The 18,654-nt window shown below is 57.0% G+C and overlaps 1 protein-coding gene across 8 annotated transcripts in view; it reads left to right on the top strand.

Annotated features, from left to right (window-relative positions):
- The window catches only part of ABLIM3 (actin binding LIM protein family member 3), a 34,824-nt gene extending 16,535 nt beyond the window's left edge, over positions 1-18,289 (top strand). For 2 of the 8 annotated variants that reach the window (XM_029052967.2, XM_029052966.2), the window contains exons 7-23: positions 1,148-1,235; positions 3,157-3,215; positions 3,854-3,925; positions 4,724-4,903; positions 5,546-5,575; positions 6,201-6,330; positions 6,987-7,085; positions 8,990-9,040; positions 10,029-10,148; positions 10,506-10,570; positions 11,374-11,521; positions 11,784-11,813; positions 12,449-12,507; positions 14,040-14,100; positions 14,612-14,619; positions 15,462-15,542; positions 17,036-18,289. In XM_029052967.2, coding sequence (XP_028908800.1) covers positions 1,148-1,235; positions 3,157-3,215; positions 3,854-3,925; positions 4,724-4,903; positions 5,546-5,575; positions 6,201-6,330; positions 6,987-7,085; positions 8,990-9,040; positions 10,029-10,148; positions 10,506-10,570; positions 11,374-11,521; positions 11,784-11,813; positions 12,449-12,507; positions 14,040-14,100; positions 14,612-14,619; positions 15,462-15,542; positions 17,036-17,149 — 1,395 coding nt within the window. In that variant the 3' untranslated portion in view covers positions 17,150-18,289. The remainder of the gene's footprint in view (positions 1-1,147; positions 1,236-3,156; positions 3,216-3,853; positions 3,926-4,723; positions 4,904-5,545; positions 5,576-6,200; positions 6,331-6,986; positions 7,086-8,989; positions 9,041-10,028; positions 10,149-10,505; positions 10,571-11,373; positions 11,522-11,783; positions 11,814-12,448; positions 12,508-14,039; positions 14,101-14,611; positions 14,620-15,461; positions 15,543-17,035) is intronic. The other 6 variants (XM_029052969.2, XM_029052970.2, XM_029052971.2 and 3 more) reach the window with 6 other exon arrangements.
- Positions 18,290-18,654: the final 365 nt, after the last annotated feature.

The raw sequence follows: 18,654 nt of genomic DNA, 5'->3' as shown, positions 1-18,654 counted from the left end.
TTTGTTACCATGGCAACGCTTCCCTCGGCACTACTGGTCCTGCGGTTGCCGCAGAAAGAGGAAGCGTGGCCTTGCCACCCCGGACTTACCCGGATTCCGCCCTGGTGCCCGGCTGAGCCCGGGGAGCTCCCGCCCTCCTTCCCGGGCTCCGGCAGGGAAAATTCCAGGAAGGACCTTCCCTGTCCCACCTTATCTCCTGCTTATCTCACGGCCTACCCCTGGATTCATCTAGGTGGGAGGGAGTGGGGTGCCGGGAAGCCCCCGGAGCGACACTGGCTTGCGGCAGGGAGCCAGGACTCAGTTTTGCCTGGCCTCACCGACCCGGGTTGCGGAACGGGAGTCTGTAATCGAAACGATCCCAGACGTCAGAGAGGAAACAAGGCCTCAATTAAGCCTGTTCCCCTGGTCGGCACGTGCGGCTCCCAACCCCCACGCGCCGAGGAAAATAGTACGTTGCTATTTTCAAAGTTTGGCCGTCCGTGACTGACGGCGCTGAAGAGAATTTCTCCGTGGGGGAGCCGGAGGCGGGGGGCAGGGGCAAGAGCCACGCAAGGAGCAAACTCAAAACTGCCTTAGAAGCATAAGGTTTGATCTCCCGGGGTGCCCCCGAGGACGCTTTGCCAATTCCTAGAAAGAAAAGTGCCTCTGGGTGCAGAGCACCTTACTTGGCCAGGATTAGAACCCATGTTCCTGACTCCCAGGCAAGTGCTCTTTCTGCTAAGCTGTGATGCTTCCCAAATTTCCTGAGAGCAGGGATTTAATCTACCAACTCCACTGTAACGTCCTCTCCCAAGTGGTTAGTGCAGTGCTCTGTACACAGTAAGAACTCAGTCGATGCCATTGGTTGCTTGATTGAGTCCTGGGCCGGAAGGGCCATGGGGCTGACCCCCAGGGGTGACCCTGCCCATCCTCTGCTTTCTCTGCTCACCCTTTTCCCTCCCGCCCACACCTCTCTGCCGCTTTCAGCGCTGAGCCCTGTGATGATGTTCTGTGTCTGGACCCACTGAGTGCCCTGTGGCACTGCTCCTCCCACGACCCAGCCAGTTGGCGATGCCCCCATGTCTGGACAGTGTAGGGTGGCAGGTGGTAGTTTAGGCCCGCAGCCAGACTGGCGATGATCCTGTCACCTCTTTTCTCCCCCTTCCAGGCTGGAGGGAAGCATTATCACCCAGGCTGTGCCAGATGTGTCCGCTGCCAGCAGATGTTCACCGAAGGCGAGGAAATGTACTTGACAGGTAGGTGGGGTAGGGACGACCACGTCACTCAGCCACATCAAAGGGTGGCTATCCTGGCAGAAGCGGAACAATCATAATTTTAAAATTTACTAGCTGCTTATTATGTGCTCATTGCTTGGAGAGACATAGGACAATCAGGTCAGACACAGTTCCTGTGCCACATGGGGTCCACTGTCCAAGAGAGGAGAACAGGGATAATAATGATGATGCTATTTGTTAATAATTAGAATAATAACAATAATAATAATAGTATTGGTTAAGGTCTCACTGTGTCCCCAAGCACTTTACGAAGCGCCGGAGTAGATACAGGTTAATCAGGTTGAACACACTCCCTGTTTCACATGGGGCTCATAGATTAAGGGGAGAGAAGAGGTATTTAACCCCAGTTTTAGAGAGTAAGAAATGGGCCCAGACCGTCCAAGTGTCTTGCCTGAAGTTACACAGTAGATCCATGGCAGAGCTGGGCCTAGAAACCCAAGGTTCCCAGCTCTCAGTTCTCTAGCAGCTGTTACTGCTAGACCGTGGTGCCTCAAAATCGCCATCCCAGTATCAGCTCTGGGAGGCCTTTCTCGGGGGTGCAGGAGATGCTAATAAGCAGAACCCCTACTCCAAGGTCAGGGACAAAGGAGGCTTCTGGAGAATTCAGTCAGCCCCTCCCCCCCTCCTCGTTCCATCTCCTCCTTGACAGCTCTGCCCATCACGCCAGCCCCGTCCACTCCCCCAACAGCCCCAATCCTCTGCCCTGCTACATCTAAAGCGTTTTGAAGGTTGACAACTTGGTACAGCACTGCGAGCATTAGAAGCTGCGGCCCTTGCCGCCCCCCCCCGCCCCCTCCCACTTAACCAGGGAGAGCTGCGTGGAGGTGGTGCGTTCCCGGCAGAGACGCAGGGGGAAAAGCAACTCCCAGCACACCCTCCCGTGTAATTAGGGAGGGCTCTACCCTGCGTCCGCTATAATTACTCGGGGAAGGGGGATGTAATTGCAGGCTGAGCCCCCTCCTCACCGCCCGCGCCCGCCAGATGGTAGGGTGGGCTCCTCCCGCGGGGTTATGGCTCTAACGGGGAGGAGCCAGGCCGCCCCCAGCCTTGGCACTGTTCCCGGGCCCCAGCGGGAGCCATCCTGGCTCCAGAGACACGAGAAGTGGCGTGAGGGGGCATTTCACCCTTCATTCATCATGGAACTGCTATTCCCCAAATTCTCCTCTTCCCCCAGACCCATCCTCCAAAGAGAGGGGTGCCCCACTGAGGCTGGATGATGGGTCAGACTCAGAACAAACAGCAGGAAACACTTCCTCCCCCAGCGGGGCCGAGCACAAGGAATCTGTTTCCACAGGGAGCCGTGGCCCCGGGAGCACCAGCGGCTCCAGGGGAGTTTGGCAAGGAAGTGCGTCCCTGATGGGTCCCTGGGGGAGAATCAGGGGTGTAGGATGGTCCAGGCTGGGGTCACTGGGAAAGAGTCAGTGTTGTTACATGGACAGTCCTGGTTGACTGGGTGAGAGTCTGGGATGGAGAGGGGAGAGTAGGGTGTGTTGCATAGTCTGTGCTGGATCACGGGGGGAGAGTAGAGGATGGAGAGGGGAGAGTCAGCGGTGTGGGATAGTCCATCCCCAGCCATGAGGGTTGGAGCGGGTGGAGGAGGACAGAGGCAAACGGTCCCTGTCAGTATCCTAATGCCTCCATTGGAGGTTGGTCGTTGACGGGGACCAGAGCTGATCTTGTGGCCTTCGCTTAGGATCGGATGGACACTGTAGCAGCCTGGAGAGGCCTGGCTCTACTCTCCTTCTGCTGGGCCTGGCATTCAGCTGCCCTCTACATGGGCAGGGCAGGACTCAGGGTCCTTATCGCACCCCAACCATCCAGATTTGAGCTCGGTGAAGGGGCCAGAGCTCTCCAACTCTTTGCTCTTCTTTCTTGCTTTCAGGCTCCGAGGTCTGGCACCCTACCTGTAAGCAGGCTGCCCGGGCAGAGAAGAAGCTAAAGGTGAGCAGGGCTTCTGGGGGCTCCCCAGGCCAGGGGCCCCGGAGATTCAGAGGGCCAGAGTTGGCTGGAGTAAGCAGTCCCAAGCTTTTATCTATTAATCTATTAATCGATCAGTTCTATTGATCCAGTCCTTTCTCTGTGCAAAGCATGGTAATGCACTTGGGAGAATACAGTGCTATGGTGTATATGATCCCTGTACTCAAGGATGCCTCAGTTAATGTGGCCAGCTGGGGGGGGTGTCCAGTGACCAACCATGCAGAAATAGCAGCAACAGCATTTGAGGGTCACTTTGCGACCAGGAGCCCGGCCATGGGGTGTCAAGCAAGTTCGTTGGATGCCTGCTTTTTTAGAAAAAATGGTATTTGTTAAGTGCTTACTATGTGCCAGGCATTAACTATGTGCCAGGCACTGTACTAGTTGGGTTGGACCCAATCCATGTCCCATATGGGGCTCATCATCTTAATCCCCATTTTACAGATGAGGTAACTGAGGCACAGGTTAAGTGAAGCGACTTGCCCGAGGTCACACAGCCGCCAAATTTAGAACCCAGGTCCTTCTGACTCCCAAGTCCTTGTTCTCTCCACTAGACCATGATGCTTCTCAAGCCACTCTGCTTCTCCCTCCCTCTTTCCTCACAGCTCAGGAGAATGTCCGAGACATCCATCTCCCCACCAGGGTCCAGCATTGGCTCTCCCAACCGTGTCATCTGTGTACGTATTCCCGCTCAGGGCCAGGGGTGGGGGCGGCTCAGGGAGGTGCTGGGCTCTGGGGTGTTTGACACAGACTGTCAATTTGGGTGAGGCGAAGGTCAACTGATCCCCATCTCATCGGCCCCATCCCCCTCTTCTTCCATTCTGCCAGTCAGCCCAGGGGCAGGGGGTGGGGGGAGAACTGTTCCTTCTCTGTGCAATCAAACAGTGTTATTTGTTGAATGCTTCCTATGTGCAGGGTGCTGTACTAAGTGCCTCCTGAATGCAGAGCTCTTTTCAAGGGTCCTAATGTGTCAGAGTTCTGTGCTGCATGCCTAACATGTGCACAGCTCTGTGCTGGGCCCCTAAGGTGTTCAGAATGCTGTACTGTGACTCTACAGTGTGCTAAGCACTGTGTTAAGCATTTGAGAGAGTACGTATTCCCTGCTCCCTAAGGGCTTACAATTTAATGGGGGAGACACAAACAAAAGTGATTTACCAATAGAGGAGCAGGAGGGTAAGTCACATACTCCCTGCCCTCAAGGAGCTCACAAAATGCAGAGGGTGCAGCAACACCCCAAGTCAGCTACAGTGTGGACACCTAATGTCCTATCTAAAGGCAACCCAAGTTCAGTGATTCTGACCGATTTAGCCCCTCCACTGCCCGGATTTACGCTATTTCCTTCCTTTCTGGGCTGATACTTTGCCTCTGGGGGGGAGGGGAGGGGGGCTGGGGGCGGGCCTTTCTCTGCCTCATCGTCCCTCTGTCCTTTCCCTCTTTCCCACTCTGCTTCTCCGCCTCCGCCCCACCCCCCTCAGGCTAAGGTGGACCACGAGATCCTTAATTACAGAGACCTGGCGGCCCTGCCCAAGGTCAAGGCCCTCTACGAGGTCCAGCACCCCGACCTCTCCTCCTACGAGCCCTATCCTCGCTACACCTCAGACGAGATGCTGGCCCGCTGGAGCTGTGGGGAGGTACCAGGCGGAGTGGGAGCACAGGTCTGCCCAGGGCAGGCCAGCAACTGGTTCTGCTCTGTGGGCACTGGAGGCTGGGGAGCCCACTGGGAGTTTGATCCGTGTTTTATTTGTGCCAGGCCTTGCCGCTGTTAGCCTGGAATTGATAGGCTTGGAACCATGGTGCCTTGTGAAACAGACAGTTCATAGCTCTGGCACTTCTGGTTCTGCCAGATCCTGTTTTTGCCACCTCCGGGTAAATCAAGCCATTGCCCCAGCACCTCTTGATTAACCAGACCACAGGCCTAGCTCCTCTGGGCCTGCCAGGCTATAACCCTGGCACCTCTATGATTGGCGGTTTTCCTGCCAATCTATGATTGACATCTCATAGCTCTAGCCAATATATAACTGGCAGTTTCTGGCATTGGCACTTTGAGTCTTGCAGACGAGTAACCCTGGCCTCTCTCTGATTGGCAGCCTATAGCTCAGATGAGCTGGAATGGGAGGGACTGAGGGCTGAGGTGGGTGGGGGTTGGGTGCCAGAGATTCAGCAGTGTGATATAGGGCAGGGCTCCGCCATGCACCTCTCCCCATTGATTTTATAATCTCGCTCTCCCACTCCTCTCTGCCGCTGATTCTGTCTCTGCCTTGGTTTCTGTCTGTCTGCTCTTTTCCATGGTTCTTCAGTCGCTGGGAACGCTGTCTCCATATTCCCAGGTAATGGGAATATTCCGTCCTGTGTGTGTGTATGGGGAGGGTTATCTGTTCTACCTTATGCCACCATGGGTCAATCACTAAATCCTTTACTGAGTGCACAACTACGGTGTGTAGAGCACAGTATGGGGCAACGGCTGTGTGCAGAACACTGGACTTGGCATCTACTGGGCTCAGAGCACTGTACTGGACACTTACGCCGTGAGCGCTGTACCCTCGAATGAGAAGGGTCTTGCAGGAATAGATTTCCCAGATTCTGACGGCAGGGCCCTGCCACGGGCCCTGCCATCATCTGATGCAGCTTCCCTCCCCCTCTAATCCCACCCCCTATCCTTCCCATTCCGCTTCTCTCCTCTCTCCCCCATCCTGCCTCTCCTTCCCCTTCCTCTCCCCTCATCTCCACGATCCTCCCTTCCTCTCCCCATCTCGCCCCGCCTCTCTCACTCCCCCCCACATCTCACCCCTCTTCTCACCCCCTTCTCTCCCCCCATCTCGCCCCTCCTCTTTCTCCATCCCGCCCCTCTTCTCCTTCCAACCCACGCCTCTTCTCCATCCCGCCCCTCGTCTCCCCCCCAACCCGCCCCTCGTCTCCCCCCGATTTCGCCCCTCCTCTGCCCTCCCGGTGCAGGACATTCACGAGGGCTTGGACCTGCGGCAGAGACGCGCTTCCAGCCCAGGCTACATCGACTCCCCCACTTACAGTCGGCACGGAATGTCCCCCACCACCCCCCGCTCGCCTCACCACTACTACCGCTCGGGTGAGGACAGCGGGAGCCCCATGGGCCCCCCGAGGAGCAGAGGGAGACCGCGGCGAGGCCTTGGCCACCGCCATTCCGAGGGCCCAAGACCAAAGCCCTGCTCCTCCTCCTCACCTCTGCCCCTTTGCTGAGCTGAGGTCCGATCTAGGGAACCAGCAACGTGGGGAACCGCTAGGGAATCCTCTGGCAGGTGGCTCTTCTCGGCAGTATGCACGGGGAGGGGCGGAAGAGGGGCTTCCACCCCCATAGACACCCCGGGGTTGTTGGGCGGGGGACGATGCCCTGACTCAGCCCCAGCTCCCAGGACCCCCTTTCTTCCGCTCCCAATTCATCTTCGGCTCAGTCCGCTGCTTGGATGCCTCACTAACCCCAGCTGGCATCTAACGGCCCCTGCTTCTGACCCTGGTCCCTCCCCCGCCTCGCCCCCTCTGCCCCTGTCCCCTCCTGGCCCTGCGCCCTCTGCCCCTGTCCCCTGCTGGCCTAGCCCCCCGGCCCCGGCCCCGCCCCTTCTGCTCCTGGTCCCTCCTGACCCCGGCCCCTCTGCCCTGGTCCCTCTCCTCCCACACCCCTCCTCCTTCACGCCTGGTCTCTCTCATGTCACTCCCGCCCCACCCTGCCCCCCTGCCGGCCCGCCCCCCTGTTGGTCCGCGCTGCAGGGTCCGAGAGTGGGAGGAGCTCCCCCTTCCATAGCCAGTTGGACGTGCGCTCCCCCACGCCCACCGCCTACCAGGCCCCCAAGCACTTCCACATCCCAGGTAGGCTCCGCGCCCCCCTCGCCCCCAACCCCGGGCCGCTCGGCCGCCGCATGCGAGTGTTTGTGGCATGAACCGTCCCCTCCCCTCTCCCCCCACCCCATTCAGTGTCCACCCGTGCACAGGTCCATGGGCGTGGACCGCCCCGCGTGTCCCAGGCATCTCGCTGCTGCGTTCCTCCCTGCTCCCATCTGCTTTTTGCCGGGAGGGTGGGAGGCCCCAGCTTCTCTGGGACGGCCCCTCCCCACAGCCCAGGCTGAAAGTCAGGCAAGCATTTCCATCACCAACCCCCATCATCGTCACCACCCCCATCCTCGCAATTGATTGAGGTCCTAATAGTGTACTGGGCCTCTCCTTTTTGCAGGGCACTATACTGAGCGCCCGCTGTATGCGGAGCGCTACGGTGGGGGCCTATGGTGTGCAGTGCACCGTATTGGGCTTCTCCTAGTAGTAACAGTATTGTTGAGCACCTACTATTTGGAGAGTACTTTCCAAGGCTGTTTGGAGAGTGTAAAGTAGGGGTAGGAGACGTGCTCCCTGCTTTTAGGGATCTACGGGGGATCGTCAGCGACAGAGACAGGAAGGGGAACCAGAGTGAATCATTGGTCTGGCAGGGGACCACAGTGCCTTCTCTTCTTCCCTGTTCCCATCCCCTTTTCCTTCCTGCCCTCTCCCCTGCCCCCTTTCTTTTCTGCCTTCTCCTCCGTGTGAGCGAGTGCTAACGCAGCACTGGGCTGAAGGCTTGAGGAGTTCGTCCCTGAAATGCACTCTTCATTTTTCCCCATGTGATTTCTCATCTATTTCATCTTCACAATATCCCTGAGGAGTAACGGAAGCCAAGAGTTAGCCTCCCCATTTTACAGATGAGGAAACCAAGGCTCAGAAACTGAGGCTCAGAGAGCTTAAGTCACCTGCCCGAGATCACACAGGAGGATGGAGACAGAGTTGGGATGTAGACCCAGGTTTCCTGGGGCTTATTTTCTTTCCATGGCCTTAGGAGAGTCTGGAAGTGGGGCTCAAAGCGATGCAGTGAGGTTAAGTACCTCCCCCAAGGTCACACAGCAAGGCAGTGGCAGAACTGGGGCAAGAACCCGGTTCTTCAGACAACCAGCCCCTTGTCTGCCCACTTGTCAAGCTGGAGGCAGATCGATACCATCCACAGCACTTATGTCTGTATCTTTAGATTATATATTATAAATTATTCATATTAATGTCTGTCTCCCCTTCTAGACAGTAAGTTCATTAATGGGCAGGGAATGTGCCTGCCAATTCTGTTGCATTGTATTCTTCTAAGAACTTAGTACACCTCCAAGTTCAATCAATCTATCGGTGGAATTTATTGAGTGCTTACCGTGTGCAGAGCACTTGGGAGAGTCCAACACCACTGAGTGGGTAGACCCGCTCCCTGCCCACAACAAGCTTACAGTTTATGGAAGTACAGGGCTGCTTCTGGTGGTTCCCTGCTCCCACCTCCCTTCAGGGGCCCAGGGGTCTGAAATGAATGAGGGATGGGCCAGGAAAGCTGGCAAACCCTGAACCTGGCCTCAGTGGGGCTTCAGCATTCTCTGGGAGTCTGGGCCAGGTGGGGTTGGGGACACTTCAGAGAGCTTGTGGCGAGCTTGTGGTGGCACATGCTTCAATACTAACCCCATCTTTGCCTGGGGAATGTGCTAAGCATGCTCACTTCACACCCCGGCCCCGAGACGGCCCGCCCCCCAGCAACCTCGAGGGATCCAGTTTGGAAGTTTCATTAGAAGCCAGCTGGGTGTCTGAGACAGAGGGACCGGGCGGCCCAAGTGATGGGTGGGGGACGGTAGGGGTCCAAGAAACTGACCACCCTCTCACTTTATCCACTGTCCACCTCTTCGCTCTGGCCACTCACGTTCCCCCGCCCGACCCACGGGTAGCCGCAGGAGAGAGTAGCATTTATCGGCGACCTCCCATCTACAAACGGCATGGTATGGGCGGTCCGCGGCTGGGGGAGGAGGAAGGGGGTCTTGTTGAAGTCTATGGGGATCGGGGCGAGGGAAGAGGCTGCAGGACCCCCAGATTGTCCCCTTTTTTGGGGGGTTCTTTGGGTGTCCACAGAGTAGTGTAGGGGCAAGCCAGTGCGGCCTCTCAGTTAATCAATCAGTATTGATCGAGTGCCTACTCTGGCACTCTAGCCAAGATGCCAGGATTAGGGAGCTGATGGGAGGTAGGAGAGGGTGTTTGTCCAAACCCAGGGAGCAAATTTGGTGGGAGATCCCTGGAATGGAGGAGGGAGGGGACCGGTGGGGGCGGGGGGAGGGGTCCCCACCACTTGTCTCGCCCTCCTCCCCCAATAGAGAGGGTGGTCGAGGGAAGGGAGCAGAAACGCCTTGATGTCCTGGGGACGAGCTAACTTCGTGTCTCCTTTCTCTTTCTGGCGGTGTCCCCGCTGCCCCGGCCGGCCCTCCCCGGCGCATCCCCGTAAGTAATAATAATTATGGTATTTGCTAAGCGCTTACAATGTGCCAGGCACTGTACTAGAGGCGGGATAATAACTGTGGTATTTGTTAAGCGCTTACTATGTGTCAGGCACTGTCCTAAGCGCTGGAGTAGATATAAGGTAATCACATTGGACACAGTTCATGTTCCTCATGAGGCTCACAATCTTGATCCCCATTTTACAAATGAGGCGGGTGGTCCTAGGTGTCAGCTGCGAGGGACGATGGGGTCGGGAGATGGGGGTCCCCAAGTCCTTATGGCCCGCCGGGTTCTGGAATTGCTATGGCATTTTCTCCCCGGGGGTCGCCGGGAGGGGAACCCAAAAGGCATCGTCCCCTCCCGCTCCCCTCCTCCAAATCTCCGGGCGCCTCTCCGGTGTCCCGTCGCCTGGACGGAGCGGTCATCGCCCGCGGACGAGGGGGCAGTTCTGTTCCCAATGCCACCGGGGGCCCCTTGCAGGCACCCGCTCGCCCGCAGCCACGAAGAGCAAAACCAGCGAGGACATCCGGCAGGCCTCCGAGTTCCTCCCCGCCGGTTCCCCCGACCCCTACTGCCACTCCGAGTCTGACTTCTGGACGCACCACGGGTCGCCCAAAGGTGAGGAGGGTCCCAAGGAGGGGAGGAGGCGGGATTGTCCCAGCTCCAGCTCCTCGCACCCGCGTGCACACAAGCACACACACACACATACAGAGAGATACACACAAACACACACACACACACACCACCATGCCGTGCACACAAACTCAATCACAATCCCTCCGAATCACCCCTCAGCATCTCACATGCACACACACACACACTGCCCACACAACACAATCCTAATCCTTCCAAATCACCTCTCTGCATTCTCACAAACGCACAAATGTCACCAGCATCTTCTGTGCCAAAGCTCTGTTACCAAGTATATTCTACATTCTGCCCACCCCGGGACTGAGCGGTCTTGTCTCCTGGCAGTGCCCCGGGCACGGCGATTCTCTGCCGGGGGAGAAGAGGACGACTACGACCGGAGCCTGCACAAAGTGAGCGACCCCGCGCCTGCCGAGACCCCGTCCCGGGCCCCGCCTTCTCAGAGCCCCCAGCAGGGTCGGGAGACAGACTCTACTATCATCATTATTATTATTATTAATTGTATTTATTGAGCCCTTACTGTGCGCAAAGCACTGTACTAAGCGCCTGGGAGAGAAGAATATAACATCAAACAAATTCCTGCCCACAACGAGCTCACAGTCTAGAGACGAAGAGAAGCAGCATTGCCTAGTGGCAAGAGCCCGGGCTTGGGAGTCAGAGGACGTGGGTTCGACTCCCAACTCTGCCACCTGTCAGCTGTGTGACTGTGGGCAAGTCACTTAACGTCTCTGTGCCTCAGTTACCTCATCTGTAAAATGGGGTTAACTGTGAGCCTCACGTGGGACAACCTGATTACCCTGTATCTACCCCAGCGCTTAGAACAGTGCTCTGCACATAATAAGCGCTTAACAAATACCAACATTATTATAATTACCCCAGCGCTTAGAACAATGCTGGGCACGTAGTTAGCGCTTAACAAATATCATCATTATTACTAGGGAGGGAGACCCTCCAGCCGGGCGAGGGTCCAGCCCCTCCCTGCACTGGTCCCCCTGTCCGGACCCCTTCCCTTCCCCCATCATCTGTCTTATCGTCATCACAGAATGCACGGGGCGCCTGCTGCGTGCAGAGCACTGTACTGGGCGCCCCTGGTGTGCAAAGCGAGGTGGTAGTCCCTCAGAAACATGCGGACGAAGAATGAGGGCCCCGGCCTCGAGGACCTTGCATTTGAAGGGGGATATTGCCCGTGACCCAGATTCAGAGCGGAATTGGCCGGTTGATCCTGAAGGAGGAGATGAAGGCGCGATCCCATTCGTACGCCGACCCCTGGACCCCGCCACGCAGCTCCACCAGCAGCCGAGAGGCCCTGTACCCGACCAGCTACGAGGCGTCTCTCAACGGCTGTAAGGACGCCCCGGAGGCCGGCGGGGTCACCGATGACCTCGGCCAGTTTGGGGGGAGGAGGGGCGGGATGGTTACAGAGCCCGGTGCGACCAGCGACACCACGGACCCTCCCTGGGGCGAGCCGGCCGGAGGACTCCGATTTGGACAAGGAAAGGATGGGGGAGACGGGGCGAGGGAGAGAGCGAGAATCTCTGCCCCGTTGGGTGGGCTCTGAGCAGCCGCTGCTGCCCCCACTGAGCCCCCACCTCCGTCTCTTCGCAGCGCCTCGATCTCACTACCTGGCGGACAGCGGTTCGTGAGTCTCCCCTGCCCCTCCCTCCGCCCAGCCCCCTCCCCAAACCACGCACCAACACCCGTGGCATCAGAGGCCGAGAGCCGGTCGGCGGCACGTCCGCGGGACCAGGAGAGCCCCCCATCCTCGCCCACCCCCGGGACCCCTTTTCTCTGGGGGCCCCGCTCGCCAAGCTGGGTCACTGGGGGAGAGTCGTGAATGGAGAAAAAAGAGTTAGGAGTGTTGGATGGTCCATTCTGCGTCACTGGGAGGAGAGAATCAGGGGTGTTGGATGGTCCATCCTGGGACACTGAAGGAGAGTCAGGGATGGAGAGGGGAGAGTCAGTGGTGTGGGATGGTCCGTGCTGGGTCCACTGGGAGTCAGGGATGGAGAAGACAGAGTCGGGGGTGTTGAATGGTCCACACTGGACCCCTGGGGAGAGAAGGGAGAGTCTGGGGTGTTGGGTGGTCTTGTGCTGGGTCCCTGGGACAGAGTCAGGGGTTTGGGATGGTCTCAGCTGAGTCACTGGAGGGAGAAGATTTGGTCTCTTCCTCCCCTCGGCGCTCACGGCCCAGGGCTTCGCCGCTCTCTCAGACGAGTGGGGTCTCGGTCTCGGGGCCCGCGGTGACGCCGTCGGCTTCTCCTCTTCTCCAGATCCCTTCATCTCCAAATCCGCCTCCCTGCCTGCTTACCGGAGGAACGGGCTGCACCGAGTAAGTGTCGCCACCAGGGGGCGACGTTTCTCCGCATCATTCATTCATTCATTCAATACTACTACTAATAATAATGTTGGTATTTGTTAAGCGCTTACTGTGTGCAGAGCACTGTTCTAAGCGCTGGGGTAGATACAGGGTAATCAGGTTGTCCCACGTGAGGCTCACAGTTAATCCCCATTTTACAGATGAGGTAACTGAGGCACAGAGAAGTGAAGTGACTTGTCCCAGGCCTCACAGCAGGCATGTGGCAGAGCTACAATTAGAACCCATGTCCTCTGACTCCCAAGCCCATGCTCCCGCCACTAGGCCGACTCTAAGGGGTAGGAGAGTAAATCCAGAATAGAGAGAAATCAATCAATCAACCATATTTATTGAGCGCTTAATGTGTAGAGCACTGTACTAAGCGCTTGGGAGAGTACAACACAACAATATGACAGACACATTCCCTGCCCACAGTGAGCTTACAATCTAGAGGGGGAGGCAGACATTAATATAAATAACTACAGCTATGCATGAAAGTGCTGGGGGCTTTGGGGGTTAGTGATAAATATAGGGAGCAAGTCAGGGTGACGCAGAAGGGAGTGGGAAAAGAGGAAATGAGGGCTTAGGGAAGGCCTCTTGGAGCAGACGTGGCTTCAGTAAGGCTTTGAGAAGGTGGGGAGAGTCATTGTTTGTCAGATATGAAAAGAGAGAGCGTTCCAGGCCAGACTGGACGTGGGCAAGAGGTCAGTGGCAAGAAAGACCAGATCGAAGCACAGCGAGTAGGCTGGCATTAGAGCAGCAAAGTGAAGGGTCTGGGTTGAAGGGGAGGAGAGTAGTGAGGTGAGGTAGGAGGGGGGTGGCGAGATGATTTGAGTGCTATAAAGCCGGTGGTAAGGAACATCAGTTTGATGCCGAGGTGGATGGGCAACCACTGGAGGTTCTTGAGGAGTGGGGAAATAAGTACTGAACGTTTTTGTAGAAAAATGATCCGAGCAGCAGAGTGAAGTGTGTACTGGAGTGGGGAGAGACAGGAGGGCTGGCGGGTCAGCGAGGAGGCAGAAACGGTAATCAAGGCGGGATAGGATAAATGTTTGGATTAACATGGTAGCCGTTTGGATGGGGAAGAAAGAACGCATTTTAGCAATGCAGTGATTAGTTGTACCGACAGGATTTAATGATAGATTGAGTACGAAGGAGAGAGAAGAGTCAAGGATAACGCCAAAGTTACGGACTTGTGAAACGGGAAGGATGGTGGTGCTGTCTACAGTGATGAGCCCCATGAGGAACAACCTGATTACCTTGTATCTACCTTAACGCTTAGAAGAATGCTTGGCACGTAGGAAGCGTTTAACAAATACCATAATTATGATGATGATGATCGCCCGTGAGCCCCTCAAGGGGTTCAGCGAGTCACCTCCCCCAATTCCTCCCACTGGTAGGTTGAAATCCTGTTTCAGCCCAGAGTGGAGGTGCGGGGGAGGGTCATAGGTTTAGGAGGGGCGGGAGGAGAGGGGGGCTCTCAAATCCTAAATACGTCTCCTTTCCAGGCGCCCAGCTCGGAGCTCTTCCACTACGACAGCATGAACGCAGTCAACTGGGGCATGCGTGGTGAGTGGGGGTCTCCTACAGACTCCTCCCTTCTCCCCCCGAGAGCTCTGGACCTTCTTGTATGTAGTCGGGGTGGAGTCGGTGGGAAAGGGTGGGGACCGGTCATCGAGGGGCGGCCTTGTCCACACTCCCTACCCTTTGCCGTCTACATTCATTCATTCAGTAGTATTTATTGAGCGCTTACTATGTGCAGAGCACTGAACTAAGCGCTTGGAATGTCTACACTTTTCCCACTCCACCCACGCACCACTCCGGGACCCCTCTTCTGAGTTGCTGGGGACGTCGGAGGGTGGGAGTTGGTCTCCACCCACCGGTTTGCCCCCACCCCTTTCTCGACCCCGAGGAGGCCCCGGGTGGGCAGCTCCTCCCAGGGACAGAAGCCACTGGAACAGCACCCCGTGAGGAGGGGGTCAAGGCTTGGGAAGGTGAAGGGAGGAAAAAGGAAACACAACTGATTGGTCTTCACGTGTGTGGTGTGTGTCTGTCTGTCTTTCTCTCTGCCGTCTCTTAGAGTACAAGGTAAGATCCCACCCCTTCCTCCCTTCCCCTTCTCTCCCCTTTCCTCTCCCCTTCCCTCCCCTTTCCTCCTCTTCCACCTCCATCCCCTTCCCTCGCTCTCCCTCTCTCCTCCTCCAGCCCTGTCCCGTGGCCCCCAGTCTCTGCTGATCCAGAGTCACCCTGTCAGGGACCACCCAAACCCCTTCCCCCAACCCCTTGGACGCCAACTCACGGGGTCAGATGGGGGGGGGGGGATCTCAACCGCTCTTGTCCAGGACCCTCCACCCTCTGACTCTTCCTTCAGATTGAGAGCCCCATTGGGGACAGAGACTGTGTTTGACCTAATTATCTTGTACCTACCCCTTAATAGCAAGCTCTTATATAGTGATGATGAAGCAGCCTGACATAGTGGATAGAGGACGGGGAATCAGAAGGTCACGGGTTCTAATTCCGGCTCAGCCACTTGTCTACTTTGTGACCTTGGGCAAGTCACTACACCTCTCTGTGCCTCCGTTACCTCTTTTGTAAAATGGGGATCGAGACTCTGAGCCCCGCGTGGGACGAGGACTTGTGTCCAGCCCAATTTGCTTGTATCCACCCCAGCCCTTAGTGAAGTGCCTGGAACGTAGTAAGCGCTTAACCAATACCGTTATTATTATTAGCAGGGACCCCTGATGAGTACCCCAGGGTGAGAGGGTCGGAGGGGAGGGCCGGGCACCTCGATCTTGCTGCTCAGCCTCTTCCCCCCCCCACCTCCTCCCCCCATACACAACCCCTGACCTTGCTCCCAATCACTCGCCCCCTGGCTTGCCGCCTCCTTCGCCAGCGTTACTGGCCCTTTCCACGATCCCGTTGCCCCTTAGATCTACCCCTACGAACTGCTGCTGGTGACCACCAGGGGACGCAATCAGCTGCCCAAGGACGTGGACCGGACCCGGTTGGAGGTAAGAGGGCGAGGGGCATTTCTCCCCCTTCACATGGGTTCCGGGGAAGAGATGGGGCATTTCTGACCCTGCTGAAGTCAAAGGAGGAGGAGGGGGCGACCACTTAGAGCCCCCAAGGGCCCCTCTATCCCAGCCTCTCGGCCCACCCCTAGGGCCGCAGTTAAACCGAGAAAGGTCCAGGGGCAGTGAGGAATGAGGGAAGGGAAATCTAGGGGCAGCGCCTACTCTTCCAAATGCTGAAGAGTGCGCACAGTAGAAACCCAGTACAATGCCCTGCTCACGGCAGGCGTCCAGTACAGCGCCCTGCAAGCAGCAGGAGTCCAGATCAGCACGCTGCACAAAGTAGGTGCCCAGCAGAAAATTCTATACATGGAGGGCACCCAGTACAGAGCTCCTCCACAGTAGGTGCCCAAAATAGTCTATACAAAGCAGGACCCCAGCCCAGTGCTCTTTACATAGTAAGTCCCCTCTATGGAAGCAGTGTTCCCCAGTGGAAAGAGCCTGGGTTTGGGAGCCAGAGGATTTGCATCCCAATCCCAGCTCCACTGTCCGCTGTTCGGCCTGGGCAAAGAGCTTAACTTTTCTGTACCTCAGTTTCCTCATCTGTGAAATGTAAAAAATAAAACACCTGCAAGTCCCTCTCCCGTAGACTGTGAACCCTTAAGACTGTGAGCCTCACGTGGGACAGCCTGATTACCCTGTATCTCCCCCAGCGCTTAGAACAGTGCTCTGCACATGGTAAGTGCTTAACAAATACCAACATCATGTGGGATGGGGACCGTGTCCGACCTGACTATATTAAATCTACTGCAGCGCTTACTACAGTGCATGGCACAGAGTGTGCACTTAACGAATACCGTAATTATTATCATTATTATTAGTGGTATGGGTTGACAAAGAATAATCGTACTTGTTAAGTGCTTACTATGAGCCAGGAAGTGTTCTAAGCCCTGGGGTGGATAAAAGCAGATCGAGTTGGACACAGTCCCTGTCCCAAGTGGGGCTCACAGTCTCAGTAAGTATTATTATTGTCATCATTATTATTATTACAGAGTTCCGTCCCAAATATGTACCCAAATCAAAACTCTGGATCACATATATGTATATATACAGAGCCCTGGTTCCTATATGTATGATCCGGGGCTCTTAGGTATATATATATACACCTGTATATATATATATACAGTCCTTCGTACTTGGAAACACCACGGAGGGTAGATTTTGTACCCAGTGGGCTATCAATAAACCCTGTTGACAAAGATGGGATGAAAATTATGATGATCCCCGGCCCTGGAGAACGGACCCCCGACCCAAGATGGAGCTCCTCCCTCGCCCCCTCCTTCCACATCCCCTGCCTTCTTGCTGGACCCTCTGCCCCCACCTCATTCCCAGGGCCTGAGTCCCCCCTCCCTCCCTCTCCCTCTTCCCCTGCTGGTCCTCGCCCTCCAGCTCTCCTCAACCTGCCCTCAACCTGCCCTCCCCCTGCCTTCCAGCGCCACCTGTCCCCGGAGGAATTCCGCCACATCTTCGGCATGGCCATGTCCGAGTTTGACCGGCTGGCTCTCTGGAAGAGGAACGAATTGAAGAAACAAGCCCGGCTGTTCTAGAGTCTCGGCCTTCTGGCCCCCTGGAAGGTTATAGAAATAGAGTATGCTATCTATAGACAGATAGCTAGATAGATAAATATATGTATGAGAGAGAGCTACCTACAAACCTATAGAGTCTAGAAGGACCTCTCTCCTGAAGCCCTGAATGAACTCTCATGTGCAATAGGGGCCGCAGCCCGCAGAGGGTGGGGGGTACCTGAACCCCTCCCCCGCTGCCTCCCCCGCCTCCCTCCCCCCTTTGCCCAGTGCAAGGGGGAGGTGGTGGGGTGAGGGGGATAGGGTTAGGAGTCGCCCTCCCCGCACGAGCGTCTTTTTTTATACCAAATCTTACTCCCGCCCCTCCTTGGGGTCTACTATGAGCAGTCTCTTCCTCTCAAGGGAGCCTGTCCCCCAACCCCGACGTCTCCACTTTCCCCGCCCCCCCTGGAGCCCTCCGGAACGGGGAAGGGGGGTGGGAGAGGGGGCTCCCCTAGCTGCTGCCCCCCCCCCCCAGGCCGGACCCAGATGGGGGAGAGCCTGCCTGAGGTCCCAGCAGACTCAAACTGCTGGGGTTTTCAGGCTGGTGTAGGCCTCCCCCCACCACCACAAGTGCAATCAAACCAGCCCCACTGCCGGCCCCTGGCCCTGCCCCCGGCCCCCGGCCCCCGGGCCCGGGCACATCTCTTCCCCGCCCCAGGAGGGTCGCCCACCCCCCAACGCCCGACCTACGTGCCTAGAACACCAAGGGCCGAAGCCACTGTCCAGGCCGGCCACCAGCCCTCCCGTCCAGCCTCTGGGCGGGCCGACTCAGCCCTCCCCCTCTGCTCCCGCCCCCACCCCCACAAGACCGATGCCAGGGAAACTGAGGCCCGGATGGAACAGTCACTGTTACCTTTGCTGGTTAGGCCCCGGCCTCCGCCCTCGGAATTTCACAAGGAGCATGGTGTGGCGGAAACAGCCTCGGGCTCGGAACACGGATTGAGGCCAGGTTCCTCCCCCAGCCAGCCACCTCCCCTCTCCGGGCCTCAGTTTCCCCATCTTTAGAATTGGGATGTTCGGACCCACCTCTCTCTACCTTACAAGGCTGTTGTGAGGAGAACAGACGATGTGTGTCATGTGAAAAGCGCTTTGGAAAAATAAAAAAAAAAAGCCACCCACGTCCTCCTGATTCCTGGGTTTTCACCATATCGCGGGACTGCATCTCGAAGGGTCCCCCTGTCTCTCCGGTTGTGGGGGGCGGCAGGGAGACGCCTCGGGCCTCCGAGCGGAAACTGGAAAGCTTCCCGGGGGCAGCGAAGCTTGGCGAGCCCGGCCAGGCTGGGCTGTGGCCTCGTCGAGGTTGGGACGGGTCGCAAATTCACGATGTATCTCGGGCTCCAAGGAGCCAGGGTGGCTGCTGGGCTGGAGCTGGGGGAGGGTCACCCTGGTTACAAGGCGCAGGGAAGGGGAGGAGGGTCCTGGGGGGCGGCGCAGGGCGGGGGCAGGACACAGATAAATTATCTGTTGGCTGGATCCTTCCGCTTCCC

This window comes from Ornithorhynchus anatinus, chromosome X2 (assembly GCF_004115215.2).
Source record: "Ornithorhynchus anatinus isolate Pmale09 chromosome X2, mOrnAna1.pri.v4, whole genome shotgun sequence".
In the NCBI taxonomy this organism is placed as follows: domain Eukaryota; kingdom Metazoa; phylum Chordata; class Mammalia; order Monotremata; family Ornithorhynchidae; genus Ornithorhynchus; species Ornithorhynchus anatinus.
Note: the sequence above shows the minus strand (reverse complement) of the source record. Positions and strands in the feature narration are given on the sequence as shown.